The sequence below is a fragment of the Colossoma macropomum genome, unplaced genomic scaffold (genome assembly GCF_904425465.1).
Source record: "Colossoma macropomum unplaced genomic scaffold, Colossoma_macropomum, whole genome shotgun sequence".
In the NCBI taxonomy this organism is placed as follows: domain Eukaryota; kingdom Metazoa; phylum Chordata; class Actinopteri; order Characiformes; family Serrasalmidae; genus Colossoma; species Colossoma macropomum.
Genome location: NW_023494802.1, coordinates 25,967,544 through 25,986,770, shown reverse-complemented (window position 1 = coordinate 25,986,770; position 19,227 = coordinate 25,967,544). Strand labels below are relative to the sequence as shown.

The 19,227-nt window shown below is 38.5% G+C and overlaps 1 protein-coding gene across 3 annotated transcripts; it reads right to left on the bottom strand.

Annotated features, from left to right (window-relative positions):
• Window positions 1-6,789: 6,789 nt before the first annotated feature.
• pou6f1 (POU class 6 homeobox 1) lies at window positions 6,790-18,345 on the bottom strand. Of its 3 annotated transcripts, none has more exons than XM_036591942.1 (11): window positions 17,984-18,345; window positions 16,856-16,986; window positions 15,894-16,077; window positions 15,677-15,786; window positions 15,081-15,306; window positions 11,996-12,231; window positions 9,379-9,507; window positions 8,901-9,146; window positions 8,515-8,650; window positions 7,828-7,996; window positions 6,790-7,691 (listed from the first exon to the last, which is right to left on the bottom strand). In XM_036591942.1, the coding sequence occupies exons 2-11, from the start codon at window positions 16,907-16,909 to the stop codon at window positions 7,346-7,348; spliced, it is 1,836 nt and encodes a 611-aa protein (XP_036447835.1). In that variant the 5' UTR covers window positions 16,910-16,986; window positions 17,984-18,345; the 3' UTR covers window positions 6,790-7,345. The 3 variants fall into 3 exon arrangements, with proteins under 3 accessions (XP_036447835.1, XP_036447836.1, XP_036447834.1); XM_036591943.1 differs by lacking the exon at window positions 17,984-18,345 and adding an exon at window positions 16,379-16,458 and having other exon boundaries at window positions 16,856-16,966; XM_036591941.1 differs by lacking the exon at window positions 17,984-18,345 and having other exon boundaries at window positions 16,379-16,964.
• Between the last annotated feature and the right edge of the window lie 882 nt (window positions 18,346-19,227).

Sequence of the window (19,227 nt, the reverse complement as noted above, 5' to 3'; positions counted from 1 at the left end):
CAGTGATGATCTGTTAGTGTGAAACTGAGAAGTTCAGAGTACTGTGAGGCAAGGGAAGCAAGGTCTATGATTAAACAGTTTGTGAGGCAAGTGAAGCAATGTCTATGATTAAATAGTTTGAGTTTTTGCAGGCAGCAGTATCATGAGGAACGTCAGTGGCCTGCAGGTGAGGCTTTCTGCACAGCAGGAAGTTCCATGGTGGTCAAACTGCTCCAGAAAGCAGGTGAGCACCAATAAAGGCAGATGAAGCAATAGCATCAGACCACATAGGATGGGAAGTTAATCAGCTCGGCAAATAAACACTAAGTTAGTTCTGTTAGGAGTGACTGACAACACTACCTAGTCTTAACAGAGTGTAGCAATGACTCCAGCATGTCTAGCTATTACAGCCTAACTAAAAAAGAGAGCCAGAAGTTAACAAAGGCAGAAGGTCCCTGAGATGTCAGCGCCCCTCCACTGTCAACAAACTTTAGTAAACGTGTGTGAGCAGTGCGATAACAGCCAGAGAGAGTCTTGACATTCAAGTCCTGAGTCAAGTCCCAAGTCAAGAGAGTTGAGTCTTGATTCAAGTCCCAGAACAGGCAAGTCTCTAATTGTGTCCCAAGTCAATATAGTCAAGTCTTAAGTTAAGTCCAAAGTCCTAATCTTCTAAGTCCTAAAGTCAGTATATATTCTTCAGTTAAGGCCACGTAACAGTAATATAGCCTTTTGATGTCAGCATGTTAGTAGTGTATGGCTGTATATTAAGTTTTGTTTACCCTTCTACATAAAATGCAAAATAAATGGTACACAGATAACCTTAACAGACGTACTGGTATACACAAAGGGTAGTGCACTACACATAAAAAGAATTTTCAAAGTTCTCTTAAAGGTAATTAAAAATATATATGTGAAGATAATTTTTGATGATTTTTGGGAACATTTGATAAAAATAGGATAGGATAAAAATATAAACTAGCTCAGCACTAAAACTAGCTCAGCAAACTAAAAACTGCAGCTATTTTGAATTGAACTTGGAATGGCAAATTCGAATGTGAAGCTGGCGAATAAAGTCAGCTTTAGCTTCATGGTGAATGTTGCACTTGTTTTAACTGCAGAAGCTGTTAAGATCACTCCAATAGAGAGAGCTAGTACTCTAGTATTGTTTAAATGTGCATCATAGGACAGATCAGGACTGATCATGACACCAAGGTTTTTTTACAAATGTATATGATGCAAATGAGAAGTTATTAAGATTAAGCATTAATTTAGATTTGTTTCTAGCAGCTTTTGGACCAAGAAAAAGAACCTCTGTTTTGTCTGAGTTGAGTAGGAGGAAGTCATCCAGTCTTTTATGTATTTTACACAGGCTTCAATCTTATTAAGTTGAAAATTATCACCTGGTTTGGCTGAGATATACCATTGTGTGTCGTCAGCATAGCAGTGGAAATTTATACCATGTTTACTGATAATGATTCCCAGTGGTAGCATATATGATGTAAATAAAAGAGGTCCTAATACAGAGCCTTGAAGAAGACCATACTTTACTTTTGTAAGAACAGATGATTTGCCATTTACGTTTACAAACTGATATCAAACAGTCAGGTAGGATCTGAACCAGGAAAGAGCTATTCCTATTACTCCTACAAGGTTTTCTAGCCTGTCTAGTAGAACAGTGTGGTCTATTGGGTCAAATGCCGCACTAAGATCAAGGAAAACCAGCAAAGATACATTTCTTTAGAGAGAGAATAATAAGAGATTATTTATAATTTTCCACTAATGCTGTTTCTGTACTATGATGAGCCCTAAATGCAGATGAAAAGTTTTCATGTTTGTGATTCCTATGCAATAAAAAAAAGTTGTTGTGCAACAGTGTTTTAAGCAGCAACAAAAGGGCTATGGGCATAACTTGGGACCTTGTGTCTTTAGGAGGGGATGCTCCAGTGAGTACTGAAGGAGCCAGCTATGGGTGAGGTCATGTGGCAGATGATAGTTTAAGAGTCGGAGCTCAGGGCTACGCATTAGGGCTGTGTATTGGCAACTGCTTGGCGATACGATGTGTATCACGATACAGCGGTTACAATAAACTGTGATTTTTTAAATCTAATTTTAGGAAAACTGTTAAAGTATTAAAAAACACACCACCATATGCATAAAATTTGAGTAAAGAAAAAAAAAAGATTTTTTATGCAATAAGGATAGTGGGATCTGTTTTCATTTATCACTATCCCTGTAACATCCAACATCATAGCACTACTTTTTGTGCAATCTGAACCAAGGAATTAATATTTGCCTATATCAGAAAAAAATAATATAAAAGCTTGTTTTTACTTCCTTATACAACTTGGGCACAGCAATAATTCGTTTGTGTTTGTACCGTTATTTCGTCCTATTCCTCACAGTAAGCGAATTATCACGTTGTTTGTAAAATGTACTTTAAATTCACTCCAGCTGTATATGTCCAAGGGGAAACCACTTTTTTTCAGGCTCTGGTTAAAGATGTCCCCCCTGTATTCTCAGTGTAAAAGTGGTATAATATGAATAAAAGTTACTGTAAATACAAGTCACATTAGTACCATAACAGTAAGACTTAAGCTTCAAAGACTATAGGGAAACTAACTTCCTAGGTGCACTGAGATAAGTAACGTTAGTCTAACAACAATAACACAGACTAATTACCGTGCTGTGTAATGCAGTTTATTTATTTCAGCAACAAATGTTTCGAATCTATTTACACAACTTAGCGACACTGATGAGGATATGGGACATAAGTACACCATAAAAATCACTGACGTCTGAACAACAGAATGTGCCTGCATGTACGGTAATTAAATCAGAAATGGCGCGTTATATCCATGTTTCTCGGAGTAGAGCCAAAGCTAGCATTAGTAAGATGACCCACGTAGTGTCTGAGCATTAAAACATCTGCTAACAACACATTTTATACTTTAAAACGTGTTTAACTACAAGTCATTTTACAAACAACGTGGTAATTCGCTTACCGCGTGGAATAGGACGAAATAACGGTACAAACACAAACGAATTAAGGCCCGCAGAGCAGCGCCAACTGAAGACGTCATGATTTCGACATGCGCAATGAGGGGGAACAGGGGGAACTGAATTTACCGTAACACCGGTGCTCCATGACTCCAGGCACTGTTTAGTTCCTCAGTGCGTCAGAGCACGCCACGCAGCATTAGCCTTTACTACAATAAATTAAAGTTATACTGAGACCACAGAACCTTACTGTTAGAACCTTTTTCGGCTCGTGTCTTTCAGCTCAAAAACAGCCAGTCTGTGGAGAGGCAGTCACAAATGGCAAGCGTGATGTGTGATGCTAAAAATTTTATTTCATTCAATTTATACAAGCGGAGTGTATGAACCTGAAGCCGCCGTTTTTGAGCTCTCCCTGCTGGGTGTGCAGCACTATGCTCAGCGACCCTGTGCGTCTGGTGTGCAAGAATGTAACTAACACTCCATTTAAAGTGGAACGGGGAAATTCAGACAAGAAGCTGGTGAATAAGAAGCAGACTTCAGCCTTGTCTAAATCTACTTATTAGATAATGTTACCAGCATTAAAAGAATAAGTAGGATATTTTGAGAGCCTAAATCACATTATCAGGGGGTAAGTAGTGATATTAGGCTGGACAATAAAACAGACTGTACAATAGGCTTGAAATAAATCGAAAGCAACGTCAAAAACACAAGTTACTATGATGTAGTAATGATACAGGCTTGCTCGTTAGGTAGAACGCATTGTGAGAATACTGGTCCGAGTCTTTCATATTCAGCCATCGGTAGCAACGTTACTATTCAGCTAGGTTTACTAATGGTAACATAAGAGCTGGTTTAAGGGGAGCCTGGCCTCTTCCTGTTTCCCTCATTATATCAAAAACATGACTGTAAACACTAGGGGGGCGCCTGCGAGCAAGTCCTCAATGAATGGGGTGAATGGAGCTAAACGGCTAAAAAAAGGAAAATAGCTTCTAATCACTTACCCAGAACTTGCCTTTCATTTTAGAAAGTAGGAGGATCTATTTGACCAAAAAAGCAAAGATAACTGTATGTTTCCTTTTTTCTACAGCAAATGGGTTTTGGGCAGGAGGACAGGAGCGTCACTACTACTGAGTGCTGATTGGTTGGCAAGTGTAGCAGCTCATTGGCTGTTTGTGCCCATTGGCATCATGAACATACCTGAGGTGCCTTGAAAACCCTGTAACTGGAGTTCAAAAGCTCTTAAAAATACTACAGCCATGTTAAAATGGTTTGTGCTGGTCTATGTTAAGGAGATGAATATATTCTTTTACATTAAAAATGTTTAAGTATTTATAAACTATAATTTTGCTCAAATGCTCCATCTTAACCCATTAATTTTGGACTTCCACTTTTCACGCTTTCTAGTGTTTGAGAAACTCGGAAAACATTACAGAGTACAGAGTAATTCTTCACTCTACAAGTTCTCTGGTAACGTTAAGCAGTGCGCCCTTGTTACGCTACTTGTTTACATTGGAGTGGAACAGGCTAATGGCTGAAGATAGAATATACACTGCTAGCATTCGTGGGTTTAAACACAACACAAAAGAACCACTGTCTGCTGTGAATCTTTGCGTGTAAACTGTTAATTAAAAATTGCTATTGTGTTTTGAGAATCAATACAGTAACACAAACATGATATTGCAATACTCAAGTATATCAATATTTTCTTACACCTTACTACGCATGGTTCTCCAGGATCTGGTCATTTTGAGTGATAAAAACCCTCAGATGCCTCCAGCAAGGTTTTTACTGTCGTCTGCAGATGTTGCAATAGCTATGGAGCCCGTAACAATCCTCTGGATTAGTCACATGCTCAGCTGTAACCATTCACTGTTGGAGCTCCTATGGAGTGAGTAGGGATGGACATTTAGGCTATCAGATACTTTGTGTTTCATATTATTAGTTCATTGGGGTGTTGGGGTGACATCATCAAACGTCTATTATGTGTAATATGTAGTGTTGGGGTAGTTAATTTTTTTTAAAAAGTATTTCATTACAAATTATTAAATAAATTATTAAATAATTTGACAGATTGTTATGCAAGTTTACAGTGGTTCCCATGCTCGATGATTATATTCACAAAGTTACACAGTTAGCTGCCATAGGTTGCAAAGTGCACACAAATTACCTACAAGAACAGGCACATATTATCTGTATAGAGAAAATTAGGTTTCAAATGCATTGCACATATTAATATAGGACATTGACATCAGCCCACAGTTCCCCTATCATTGCATCCCTAGTTGTATGATATTTTGAGATCAATATACAGTACTATAAACACCATATTTAACACTGTTTTATTGTTGGACATTTTTTGTATTTAGAATTTCTATAACACGTGACACTGCACTCTGAAGAATATGGCAACCATTATTATGATTTAAATGATGGTTTATTGAGAGAAAGACAAGTATTAAAAGTTACACAAAAGATTAATCGACTGTTTCCATATAATTTACTTGGATTCCTCATGTTTGTTTAGTGTTCTTCAAATGACAATGACAAACAGTAATGATGATAAAAAATAAACAGTTTGACAAGTACCTTTGTGAAAACGTAGTATATACCAAACAAAATGAAATCAGAACCAGTTCAAGTTGATTACTGTTCCATACAATGGAGAAAAAATCTTGAGAAATTTTTGCTTTTGATTGACATCAGACCAAGCTTATGGGAAAACAAGTAAATGCTAGGCTACAACTCCTTCCTCAAAAAACATTACAAAAGATGCAGAAAACAATCCATTATGAAAATTAAAAATTCACAATGGCATAGCTTTGTCAAAACACCTAAAAATGAAACAAGAACACACATTAGCACATCCTTCAGTCAGCTGCTCTTTGTCATACAGTCACAATCTTTTATTTAACTGTCCACCTTGTTGCATCACCACAAACAAGACTGTGTGGATAGTTGGCTACCTATTATATGCTGCACACACAAACATAGTAAGGCTTTAGAAAACAAACAGTACTTTAGAAGGAAAATATTATCCCTTACAAGACAGACAGCTTATGAATTTCTGACAGAGATACATAAGAAAACATAACATAAGGAGAAGGGACACATAAGGAGAAGACAAAGAAGGAGGTTAAAATAAGATTTTCAAAGCGAACTGACTTGTGTTGCTTCAAATGTAACTTGAGCTAGCAGCTTTCTACATGAGTAGGATATTCTTAAGAGGACCTGTCGTATTCTCATTACCTTATAGCACGTCTTTATCTGAGGCAGAATTTCACATTATAAGAGCATTTATGTAATAGAGAGACTTATCTAAGCTATTATTTTGGCATGAATGTTGTTAAAGGTAACAATAATCCATAGCAATTTCACATCAGTCACTGCAATTTTAAATATGTGTAAGACTTATTAGATTCTCTATTTAAAACAATAGACATTGTGTGTGTTACCATCTTAACCATATACATCTATCTAACTTCATAAAACACAGGAAAGCCCAATCAGAATACAGTGGATTTTGCCACGTAAATAAGGGCATATTCTCTGATCCAAAGTACTATGATTGTCCAATAAGCATACACTGCACACATACTGTGAGAAGACGAAAGACAGGATTTCTAACAGGACACTGACCATACGAGAGGACTGTGAGAGCTACCATAAAGCTGGAAAACATACAAAATACATATGTTTATTGTTACATCACATCACCAACTGTCTAATATATATATATATATATATATATATATATATATATATATATATATGGCATCTACACACACACAAATATGTGTGTGTGTGTGTGTATAATCTCAGTATTTAGCTGCAAATTATATTGCACGTAAATGCACGTAAGTAAATGAATATGTGAAGAATACTCAAATAGTAAAGAATAAATGTTTCATACGAGATTTTGCTACTACACTATTACATCCGGACAAGGTCCAGAATTTAATCCTAACTAGTGGGCTTATATGGCGTTTTATAACAGCTTTACAAAATTATCAATCGTAATGTCAGGGTATTTAAAAGGGCAACCACATAAAGTCTATGAATAATGAAGATTTAAAATTTACAGTCAAAATGATTCCTCAGTGATGTTTCCTCAGTGCTTGTAATGACAGTACCACATGCAGAGTAAGAAAAAAATATTACAGAAAAATGAGTATGTTTCATACTACTTCGACCACAGACCATTCATGCAATGCCATTGCCAAGTCCATCAAATGTGAACACCACTTAAGACACTTACCAAAAGCACCAATCTTTTTTTAAAAAAGTTACAGTACAAAAGAACAATTCAAGTCCATAATTTCATCTCACTTTCCTTCCAGTCTTGTATTGCACACCTTACAGTCTGATGTCCTTACTGCACCTGGAATACATTGATCTTACTGGTGTTCTTCAGTGTCTGCCTGCGGTTGCAGAACCAAACTCGCACCACCTCCCTATCATAATTAAGCTCCTTGGCAATTTCTGTGATCTCCTGGCCAGTTGGAAGGGCATTTTTCTCAAAGTAGGTGTTCAGGACCTCGATGGCCTGTGGTGTGAAGCTGGTGCGGCGTTTGCGCTTCTTGGATGGCTCCCCACCCACAAACTCCATTAGGTTCTGCTGACCCTTCTGGTTCCACAGCTCCGCTTCAGCCAGCCAACGCTCCAAAACAGGCTTCAGCTTCTGGGCACTCTTGGGTGTGATGTCAAGCTTTTCAAATCTGTGGGGAACAAAAGGCAAGAGTGAGGATGAAGGTTAGATTGAGAGGAATAAGGGCTCCAGCCATCTATGTATAAGTGATACAGTGAGATGGAGAATGCACACTGAGAGAGAGAAAGATGTAAAAAGAGACTGACCTGCAGATAGCAGACTGGCTGTAAGCTGGTCCTTCAGTAGCTGTGAGAGCCTGACCCACTTGTGTTTGGGTCAGACCCAAGGAGAGCCGTCGGATCTTAAAGTTCTTGGCAAACTCTCGTATCTCTTCCAGGTTAATGCCCTCTTCTTCGGTCACACTGGACTGTGGCTCTGGACAAAAAAGGAAAACGTTCAGCATCCAGTGGCCTATCTAGCACTGCATGGTATACCAAAAATATATCATATTGGGTTTATACTGCGTTTATTTTGCTGCATAACATGACTGTGATATGCAATATATTAAGCCATACTGAAGAACCCTTAATGTGACCTGGATAAACAATACCTAAACTTTTTTGATCAAAATAATGAATTTTAACGTCTTGTCATCCAAACCCTCATAAAACTCTCTAGTACAAGGCTTACTTACATATTGCAAGCACTAGCAATGTCACTATTGCCAATTTCAAAACTGCGATAAACATTATATAATGCAGCCTAACCACAAGCAAGACCTGGATCAGTTATCAACAAGTCAGGATGCACCTTCAGCTAACAACACACTAACAAACAATAACAAAATAAAGATCTTTTTAGCCTTTCCCATATGTGCAAACAGGTCATAAACAAATGACTACACTTAGGAATATGCATGTTTTTCTGATTAGAAAGAGAATAAATACACATACTGCTGACAAGCTGGCCAACAGTGGGCATTTCTGCACAAGCAATAGGAAGAGCTGATGAGATAGAGGAGGCCAATTTTCCTGCAGAGGGCTGCGGGGCAATCACCACTGGAGACTGGGCAACTGTTACAATGGGACCCTGAACAGAGATTCAGAATAATAAAATAATTCAAATGACATTCTGAGCAAGTGTTATATGATGCATCTCTATTTTTATCACTTTTTATCATTTTTATCATCAATGTAAAGTCTCCAAAATGTTCACTCTATTCTGGAAAATAAGCCACAATACTAAAAATATGCACAAAAATGAAGCTCATTTGAAAGCATCTCATTCATTAATTGCATTTTGATCATTTAGTAATATGTAGGCACATGCCACATCACACCTGTGTTGTGGTCTTGAGTGACAGAGGGCCTGTGACTTTAGGCAGGACAGTGGAGCTGCTGGGAGTGGTGGTGGCAGCGGCAGCAGCCGGTGTGTTTCCAATGGTGGCTATGATCTGGCCCTGGGAGTTCAACAACAGCTGAGGGGACACAGTCTGCACTTGCAGACCCTGACCAGGTAATGCAGGTGCTGCAGTTGCTCCAGCCAGTGATGCAGGGTTTACCAGCAAAGGTAGAGTGCCTATCACCTAGAGACAAGGTAATAAACTACTCTTATTTATATGCCGATTGATTTTTTAAAGGAAAAGTGCATACATGGCATTCTACCGTGAAAAGATTGGGCATGCTCACTGAATGACAGGCAAAGTAGGCATACAACAGTGCTGCACTGATTAAGTTCAATTACTACTATAATGATATAATTTAACACACTTGTATATTAGGTGCTGTTTCTATTCTATATAATCTGTGTTCTCTCACCTGACCCTGTGCATTGGTGATGATCTGGCTGGTGAGGCCTGCCACATTGGACATGGCGCTAGTAATGATGGGAGTTGCAGTCAGAGAGTTGATGAACTGTGGTTGGGCACCCAGAGAAGCAGCACTGATCTAAGACAGTCAGAGACATAAATGAGAACATGTAAATCAATCATCATAAAACAAAAGTAAATGCTACATATAGTAAGCATATACTTTCAACCCAAATTATGGCAAACAAGTAGGTCTATAACATCTGAACATCACACTAGTGAACTGTGACTTCCTTGCTCAAATTAAAATACAGAATTCATCTCAACAGAAGCAAAAATAGCTGATATTAGGAGTGCGCAGCAATAATGACAAAAGTACACAGATGAGCCAAAACATTATGACTACATTATGCTGTTGGTTCTCATGCCCCACAACAGCTATCACCCACCAAGGGATGGAATCTACAAGCCCTTTAAAGGTTCCTTGTGGTACGTGGCATCAAGATGTTGTTTGCAAAGTGGAACCAAAGTGGAGTGTCTTTTTCTCACAGTAAATCCTGGTGCCATCACTTCACCAGTTAAACGGTGTACACATACCTGGCCCAGCAATGATGTAAAAAAAAAAACAAAAAAAACCTGGACTCAGACCAGGTTACCTTCTTCCACTGCTCCATGGTCCAGTTCCGATGTTCGTGTGCCCTATGTAGGCCCTTTTAACAGCGGACAGGGGTTAGCATGAGTACTTTGACCAATCTATGGCTACACAGCCCCATATGTAGCAGGGTGCGATGCACTGCATGTTGCAACACATTCCTCCCTTAACCCTCATTAAAATGTCTGTGACTTGTGCCACAGTAGCCTTTCTGTTGGTTCAGACTAGATAGAATAGCCTTTGTTGCACTCATGCATCGATGCGTTCATTTGTCCCTACGCGGACCACTATTGGTAGGTACTCACCACTGCTGACGGGGAACACCCCACAAGCTTTGGCGTTTTGGAGATGCTCTGACCCATTCATCCTGCCATAACAAATTGGCCCTTGTCAGAGTCACACAGGTCTTCATGTCTAAAATATTACAGACCTTGACATGCACCATTGTTACGTAGTAATCAATATTATTTGCTTTCTCTGTGACTGATCATAATGTTTTGACTCAACAGTGTATATCACAGCATACTAAACACAGGCAATATGTGCAATATTGAGGTACAAAATAAACCAGAAAAACAGTACAGCCACAAATCAAAAATACTATCCAAGAAAGAATTTTTTAAATTCAACATGGTAGAATGGGGCACAACCTAACATTTTGTTTTTTGCTAAATAATCAAACAACATACACATTTCTGCTACAATTGAAGCAAACTTTGTTTCAAATGCCAGTCATTTGTGAACAATTCGGCCAAACATGGCAGGAGTGTTAGAACTCTACAGGTGGGGTTAATGACAGCAGACTGAGAGCTTAGTTGTAACATTTGAAAGAAAAGTCTGGTAAAACGATGTAAACAGATTTGATTTAGAACAATTATACACTGTTTGACCCTAACAAGCTTTCCAGCCTAAATATAAAAATATATGCATCAAAATAAAAGAGGCTGTGTCAAACAGTGGCAAATCTATTTTTAGCTACAAAGTAGAACAGCAAATATCAACATAAAAAAGCTGTCACATCACAACTAACCCCACCATGTGGAGGTTGTTCTTTATCTTGGCTAGCTCTAAATGTGAGCTGTTTATATTCTACAAAACAGTGCTATATTGTAGCCACTAGGAGTGTAATTAAAATAACATTGGTGTGAATTCTATGAGAAGTTATACACATAACCTAGTAACTGAAAATGAAAATTTGTGATGTAAAAAAGTTACTCAAAAGGCACAAAAGTGGTCTTCATGTCTACAACATCTGTTTCTTTGAAAATGTGCAAATCGCTGTTGTCAGAAGACAACAGTTTTTGACAGAATTTTTCAGTTTTTGACAGAATTTGAATATGCATGTTGCCCTTTACATTGTGTGTAAATTCAATTTCATGATGAATGGACCAAAAGAAACAGCCCAGAATTACTTGGAAAAAAGTCTGGTTCCATTGACTTACATTAAAAGTAGAGTATGTTTTTTCCCGTCTCCTGTAAAGTTATCATTTTGGAGATACAAGGTTGTCTTCTGACAACAGCGAAAGAATGATCTGACAGGAATATTAGAAGATGGCCAAAAGCATATTCTACTTGATCCTGTTTGATATACAAAATAAAACAACATAAAACAAAATTTATTTAATTTTCATTTTACCTCATGTCAGGTTGTGCTCTGTACTCCCCAATACACAATCTAAAACAAGACCAGGAATGAACTCCCAGCATCGCCAGTTTTCGAACTCCTGACAATAGGGCAAAACCATTTAACCCTTTAGGGCATTTAACATCATTCTAAATCTCTTTTACTGAAACACACAGTTGTTCAGTGTTCTTTAAGTACTGACAGTACCTACAGTTTGCTCAGAAGTACATATAGCAATGTAATTCAGTGCAACAGTGATATCATAGTCAAATTGTGCACCCATAGCTAATATATGTGGTCCAGAGACATAGCATTAGATCATATGTGATGCACAGCCACTTTCTAACTCACAATGGCAGGGTTGATGGTGAGGCCAGCTGTCTGGATTGTTGCGACAGAGGCACTGGGCTCAGAGACCTTGTGCACAGCTGGAGCCGCAGTAGCAGCAGCCACCTGCGCAGTGCTGGCTGGGCTGGCCTGAGTCGGAGTCTGCTGCACAGCTGCTTGTACTGACTGCAGGTGGGTCTGCAGGACCGTCTGCGCGGGTCCCTGAAGCTGAGGTTGGACCGAGTTCAGAACAGCGGCAGCTGCAGTGGGAGAACACAGAGGCACAGAACACTTTAAACACCTGCCAATCTATTAGTTAAGCCTATCACCACACAGAAGCCCTTGAAGCAACATGGCAGACATCTATGCCATGTTATGTCATTTCCCATGTAACCCTTGAAAATGATCAAACACTGAACAGCTGAGAGTGACCAAAAGCTATTGTAATCTTTCTCCATACAAGGAAAAATTAAGTACATGCTATAGATCTGTGGGTTTTATGGTCTTTCTCACCAATTTCTTCATGCATATTTTCATTAGAAATGGAAAAACTCTGAAACCTTGAGTATCAGCTGACATACAGTACTACGCAAGTCAGAGTCCAGGCTTTCATTTGTTTAATTTGCTGTCAATGACCATTTAGCACTAGTTATTCATTTTTTCAGCTTCAGAAAAAAAAGGCAGAAAACATTTTAAACAGGAAATTCCAGAAGCCTTAACAGCTAAATATAATCTCAATTTTTCAGTATTTAGCATGTCTGCCCCTTGTTTTTATTACAGCTTCCATTATTTTTGGAAGACTTGATTTAGTTTTTCAAAGAAATCTGCAGGTATATTTTTCAGGCAACATTCAGTTTTACAAGTTGATTGCATTTTCTGCTTCTCACAATCCAAAAAAAATTATCAACTAATGTATCAATCAACCTTTATTTCAACTAGGAAGTACACTGAGGATGATGCTCATTTACATCGTAGCCAAGCAGGTTTAAACAGGGATTGAAAACATTACAATTAAATAAAGTTTTCATTTAAATCAATAAAAAAAAATCAAGACTATCATGACTAAACAAAGAACATTTATTTAAAAAATGAATGAAGTAAATAAAAACTCAAGAAATACTGATAAAACAGAAATAAGAGAACTAACATTAAATAAAATATAACTTTAAAATAATCCAGTGACACCAAGAAGAGGACCTTTAGAGTTTCCTGTAATGTATTCTAGTTTGCTGGTGCACAGTAACCGAAAGCTGATTTGCACAATTTAGTAAAACCTCTAAGCACCCCACAGGTGATCAAGTCAATGGAGTAAATCTTCTAAAATCCAATATTTACAGTGGGCATAAATGTGATATAAGATGGCACACAGCCACAGAGAACCCTATAAAGAAAAAACAACCGGTGAGTTTCCCACCCCATGGTTTAAGAGGGCCAACCAACTTTTTCATACAGCATGCAGTGATGACTGTTGTAAGGGTCTCCAGTAATTAAGAAGAGACTGGCATGCAAAATTTGACACAGCAGCTACACAGTGCACAGTGAGAAAATATAGAAAACCTTTTTATTAGGAGGACACATCTGTAACCTGGTCTTAAAACTGGAAGGATGGAACATGTAGAGGTGCAGTAGGATGCACAAAAGAGAAAAGTTGATAAATTAAATACTGATGAATGTAATATTATACTCAGTGTTGGAGGATTTTGTGCAACTTTCTGCTAAATATATGTTTTCTGCTTCTTTTCTGACACCATATAATGCATATCTTGACCATTTTGACAGAAAATTAAATAAACGAAAGAGTGAGTTCAGACTATTGCACAGTACTGTATGTATAGTCAAAGACATGATTTATATAAAACCATTTTTTTACCCAGTTAAAATCACCAAAAAGCACCAGTTATATACTTTGCTTTTCAAGTACATATTATAATTAAGTAGCTACTTTGACCTACTGTACTTTTTCATGCATTACAAGCAATTGTGAGATATTTCCAGTTAGATTTGTAACAAAATAGGAATTGTCCATCATTTTCTGATGTTACCTTCCCCAAAACAATATTTTTTTCCATATTTGTAAAATATGATTTAAAGTCCTGCATTTTTACACCGACACGATCATAACATACAAACTCCTTTCAAATTACAGTAGGCAAAATGCAAATAAAAACAAAAAGCAGTGATTGACAAATCTACTTTGACAATTTGAACAAAAACAGTTCAAGGACAAGATAAAGTTTTAACTTACCAACTTCAATTTAAGACTACAAACATTGAAAAATCTTAAAAAATGCAATGCAATTACGCTTGGACATGAAACAAACATTCAAAGAAGTCTTAGATCTTTGATCGAGAGCTGCAACTTTGCCAAAAAAATGCATCAGCATTCAAACTAAAAAAATAATGTTCCTGAGTGAGCGATTGCAATGATTTTAGGTATTTCACAATCTGTTGTGCACAATATCATCAAAAGGTCCAAAGAATGGGAAAAATGGGAAAAAAGGCTGAAAACCACAAATGAATGCCCATGATCTTTGACCAACAATGAACACATTCTGGAGCAGCAAATGCTGCTTTGTAGGTGCCGTCTTTTTCAGGGACACCTATGCTTATTTAAATATGACAACACCAAGCCACGTTCTGCACATGTTACAATAGCAAGCCTGCATAATCAGAGAGCACAGGTGCTAGATTGGCCTCCCTGCAGTCCAGAACTGTCTCCCTTTGAAAACATGTCTTATTAACCTCAAAAAATACAACAACAAAGGCCCTGTACCATTGTGCAGCTTAAGAATTGGCAAAATATTCCATTTGCCAAACTGAATCAGTTTGTGTCTTCAGTGCTGGTAAAACAAAGGTGGCATAACACAGTGGTAAACTTTCTCCTGTCTCAACTTTCATAAGTAAAACATAAAATATTGGGCTTTTGTACCATTTTTAATTTAAAATAGATCAAATATAATTAACTGAATACTACTTTCTGTTTTTATCATCATTTCACATACTGTCCCAACTTTCTTGGAACTGGGTTTGTACTATGGAACAAGGACTTTGCTTATGTTCACTGTATTACACAAAAGTCATAAGAATCTTCTGCAGTGCAACACCTTACCTTGCAGGCCAGCAAAAGGCAGTTTAATAAGTCCTCCAGCTGGGCCAGTTGCAGCAAGGCCAGGCAGAGTGGCCACAGTAGCCGTAGGGAAGGTGAGTACAGCCAGTCCGCCCTGACCGCCTACTGAGCTAGCCATACTGATAGGGATCAGCAGAGGCTGGCCAAGAGAGCCCTGCTGAGCCATCATGCCAGTCATCAGAGTAGTCAGGCCATCCTGGGTCAGAACCTTAAGTGGAAAAAATAAAGATATAAACCAGACATTGTCACAGAAAACAGACTTTAACCCTACCAGACCAGCTGTTGGTGATTTAGACATATTTAGACATTTTTTTAATCTACTGGCTCTAGTAGGTTGTTTATGGACTAATATCTCCAAGTATAGTGTACTCAAGTGTTTACTGAGTGATGTACCTCATTGGCTAAGGTTGGGCTGATGTTAAAACATAATATATATAATACTTGATGTTAAATGACTGTTAAAAAACTGCAAGGTGTGGAGAAGCGGAACAGCATTGACTTTCTTTTTGTTATTGACTGAATGGTGTTAAAGTTTAACACCACAAAAATCTTGCTATAAATAGTCTTTCATAGCTTACCTGTGGACAAGCCTGGACAGTGATAGGCATGGTAGTCTGTGGCTGGGGCAGAGAAACACTTATAGGGGCTGCAACAGTCTGAACTGCAGGGGCTGTAGTCTCAGTAGAAACTGTGAGTATGGACATAAGGGAGGCTTACCTCAATGAATCGCTGTGACCGCAACAGGATAGAATAGAAGCTTGCATTTATGCATTGGATTAGCTATTGCTCTCTCACCAGTGGCTGTGGTACTGGATGCTCCTGGACCATCCTGAATGCCACCATCAGCTGGCTCTAAAGTTAGACCTCCCCTGTCCTCTCGTCCTGGCTCCACTTTGACATCAGCCCCTGAGGAGGGCAGAGCAGCATCCACTTCCACTTCCAGCACTCGAATGGTCTCATGACCAGACATGACAATAACCTGGAGATGAGTGAGCAAGTGGGGTTGTTGTGCATTACGCTACCTGCTATTTTGTGATTCTTTTTGTGAACTTTTGTGGAACTGTGTAAAGAGATGAAACATCTATAGGCAAAATTTAAAATTGTGAAGTACGCATTTAATATGAAAGACACAATAACTAATAAGGTAATTACATTGCAACACTTCTACCATGACACAGAGCATAAGCATGAAGGACAAAAGCAGCACAGAAGCAAAAACAAAGACATGGAGCAGGGCCCATCTAGGTGCATGGCTTTGCAGAAGGACAGTGAATGCATACCTGGTTGTCTCGAGCAGGTAAAGTCAAATTGCAGGAATCTAACAGCTGAAAAAACACTTCTGCAGTCAGACAGTGAATGGCTAAGGAGAACAGAAAGGCCAAGCACATGTTAGGGCACAATGAACCATGAAACGAGGACACAAAAGGAAAGGACATGAGTATAGGGAACCAAAAATAAGAGCATCTGCCCAAATCCAGCTTAAGCAATGCTTTCTGCAATGCCCCATCAAGAGAAGATTGCTTGAGCTTGTTTTATGATAAATGCATAGGACAGCACCAAAGTGAAAATACACAGACATGTAGAAGCATGATGCAAACCTCAGGGAGTTTTGTGAGATATCCAATGGAATTTTATTATGTGTTTACAAGCATGTAAATTATAATGGCAACATGGTAAATCTTTGCAAAAGTGGTCACAAAAAGATGAGTGTTGCACAGAGTGTGTGTTTTGGAATTTATCATAGCTCAAAGTGACACCTGCTCATTGACAGTGAGTGGAGCATCGCTTGCAGGGAGGTCCTCCGAGTCCATCGTACAGTTTGACTCCTATCACAGGTCACAGGTTTGCCATGATGACTGAAGAAAGCATACCCTGGCTATGAAATTACCTGAGGTAAGAAATAAGAGCATTGCTGATGCTGCGGCACCACTTCATGTTCAAGGCAAAACATTTAACTGCCAGACACAATCCAAGCTTTAGCTTACGCTAAAAACTATCCCAAAAACTCATCATAGCACCTTTGGGGGCGTCTCAAACACTTTTGGATAAAGAAGGAAAACATTCAACTCTAACAAAACTCTGCACCCTCTCAAATTCAATGCACTTCGTCTAGATTATATGGTGCTGAATTATGTAACCACATGAGGCACCAGTGCTCACCAACACAGCTTGATTCATGAGCACATGAGGGGCACATTTCAAAGCATAAATCTACTAGAAGCTGTTTTAGCCACAGAATTGCTACGCTGTTAGCATTCAAGTCGTGCTACAGTGTTATTGTTGTTGAAGGCGGGAGGGGGTGTGAGCTGGCGAAATGTGAGCTTTTAGACTAGCACGATTTCAATCGTACGTTATTAGCTTAAAAACAATAGGGCATTATGCAAGCACTGCGGAACAGCATTTTCACATAAAGCGGCCTGCGAGGGCCGTCATTATGGTATGTTTTATTGTGAGACCAACTCAAGTCTAATGGTAGACCACCATCAAATGCATAGACTTTAACACTCGCAGGAGAATGTCACGGAGGACACATGGTTCAAAGGCACGACGCATTCCGCTTCTTCATCTGTCAAAACTTGAGCAGGTGTTGCAACCCTCCTCCCCCCACGCTCGCAGCCTTTTCACAATATTAAAAAAAAAAACAAAAAAAACAATCGCACTTGCTTCGGGGACCAAACGTACGTCTTTAACAGGCTCCTTATAGTCGTTCTTCTCACATGCCATGCCTTGGGACTGCATTTATGTATTTCCTTTCTCTTTATCATAAATATATAAATTATGCTAATTAAGACCATTGCATATTAACCAAAAAACTCGTTTTCTATCGCCCCTTGGTCACGCAAAGCGAAAAAGCATGCTCAAATGCAATCATATTCACAACTTACCCGTGAAATTTCGGTTAATTTCTTTGTTTCTCCTCCTTCTCCGAGCTTTGCCACAGTTTGTTTTAGACATACATAATTAAAAATTCATCTCACAGCTTCCAGACGGGCGCTATGGCTGCACACAAAAGAGCTATTTGCATTGATAAGGAGGCTCAGCAGCGCCGTGAACCTCCTTTACTTAATATTTAATGATGCCTATCCTCGCTAACTATCGCGTAGGGAAACTTGGTGCACCTGAGGGATCAAGAGAAAGGGTTATCTGCAGAAATGTCCCCCAAAATTAACAGAATTTTGCTCTTTTGCACTACGTCATGAACATAATTTATGCAGGCCGAGTCCTGAATTGAAAAAATGTCGCTCGCTCAAACATAGCGAAAGCTATGGCTGCCTTAAAGAGACAGTACTTCTATTTCCAAACGGTGACGGTGTCAGTCTAAAGGACTAATGAAATAGTCTGTAATATGTTTGAAGGATAAAGTTTGGACATTTATGATAATGTTCTAGTAACCTCCAGGCAATAATGACCCAAAAAGTAGTTAGAATTAATTTTTGGATTTGAGTTTGCACTAAAGTCTTGTGATCATAAAGAAAAAAGATGAAAAACTCCTCAACTCCTTTACAGTTCCCTGTAAAAATGATAGTGGGATTTCTTAGTACATTCAGCTTCTTTCAGCATATGAATTAAAATTTGTTTACATTTGAACTTTATTTATTACATTTGGCCTAAAATTAAATGCTAAAGCTTGAATGCAAAAAGTGTGACAACAGGAAAGTAGCCCAGATGCTGTCACCAATCAAACAAAAAAGTAACCAGCAATGTATAATGCAGACTCCCTCTCTCGGTAATATACATTTTGAAAAAAAATGTAACAGGGTAAATAACTAGTGGCTACCCGCCTCTGGACTTACCCCACCTTCTGGTCATTTAAATGCATTCTTTTAAGTTCCTGCTTAAGACTCCTGTTGTATTCACAATAATAGTTTGACATCTAGTGGCCATCTTTGAAATTGTTCAGCAAGAGCAAAACATTGAAATCCTCAATTTATACTCCTCTGTGATCAGCTTTGCAGCTTAGAATGTTTGATATTAGTAGTTGGTAAGCTAATTACTGTAAATGGGCAGCTTCTGTCAGCACTACAAGATTGGACAAACCAATGGATCATCTGATTTTGACATTTCTATAATGTTTTAACTCATTTTAGGTATCAGGGACATCTGAGAAGAAACACAAATTAGCCGACAT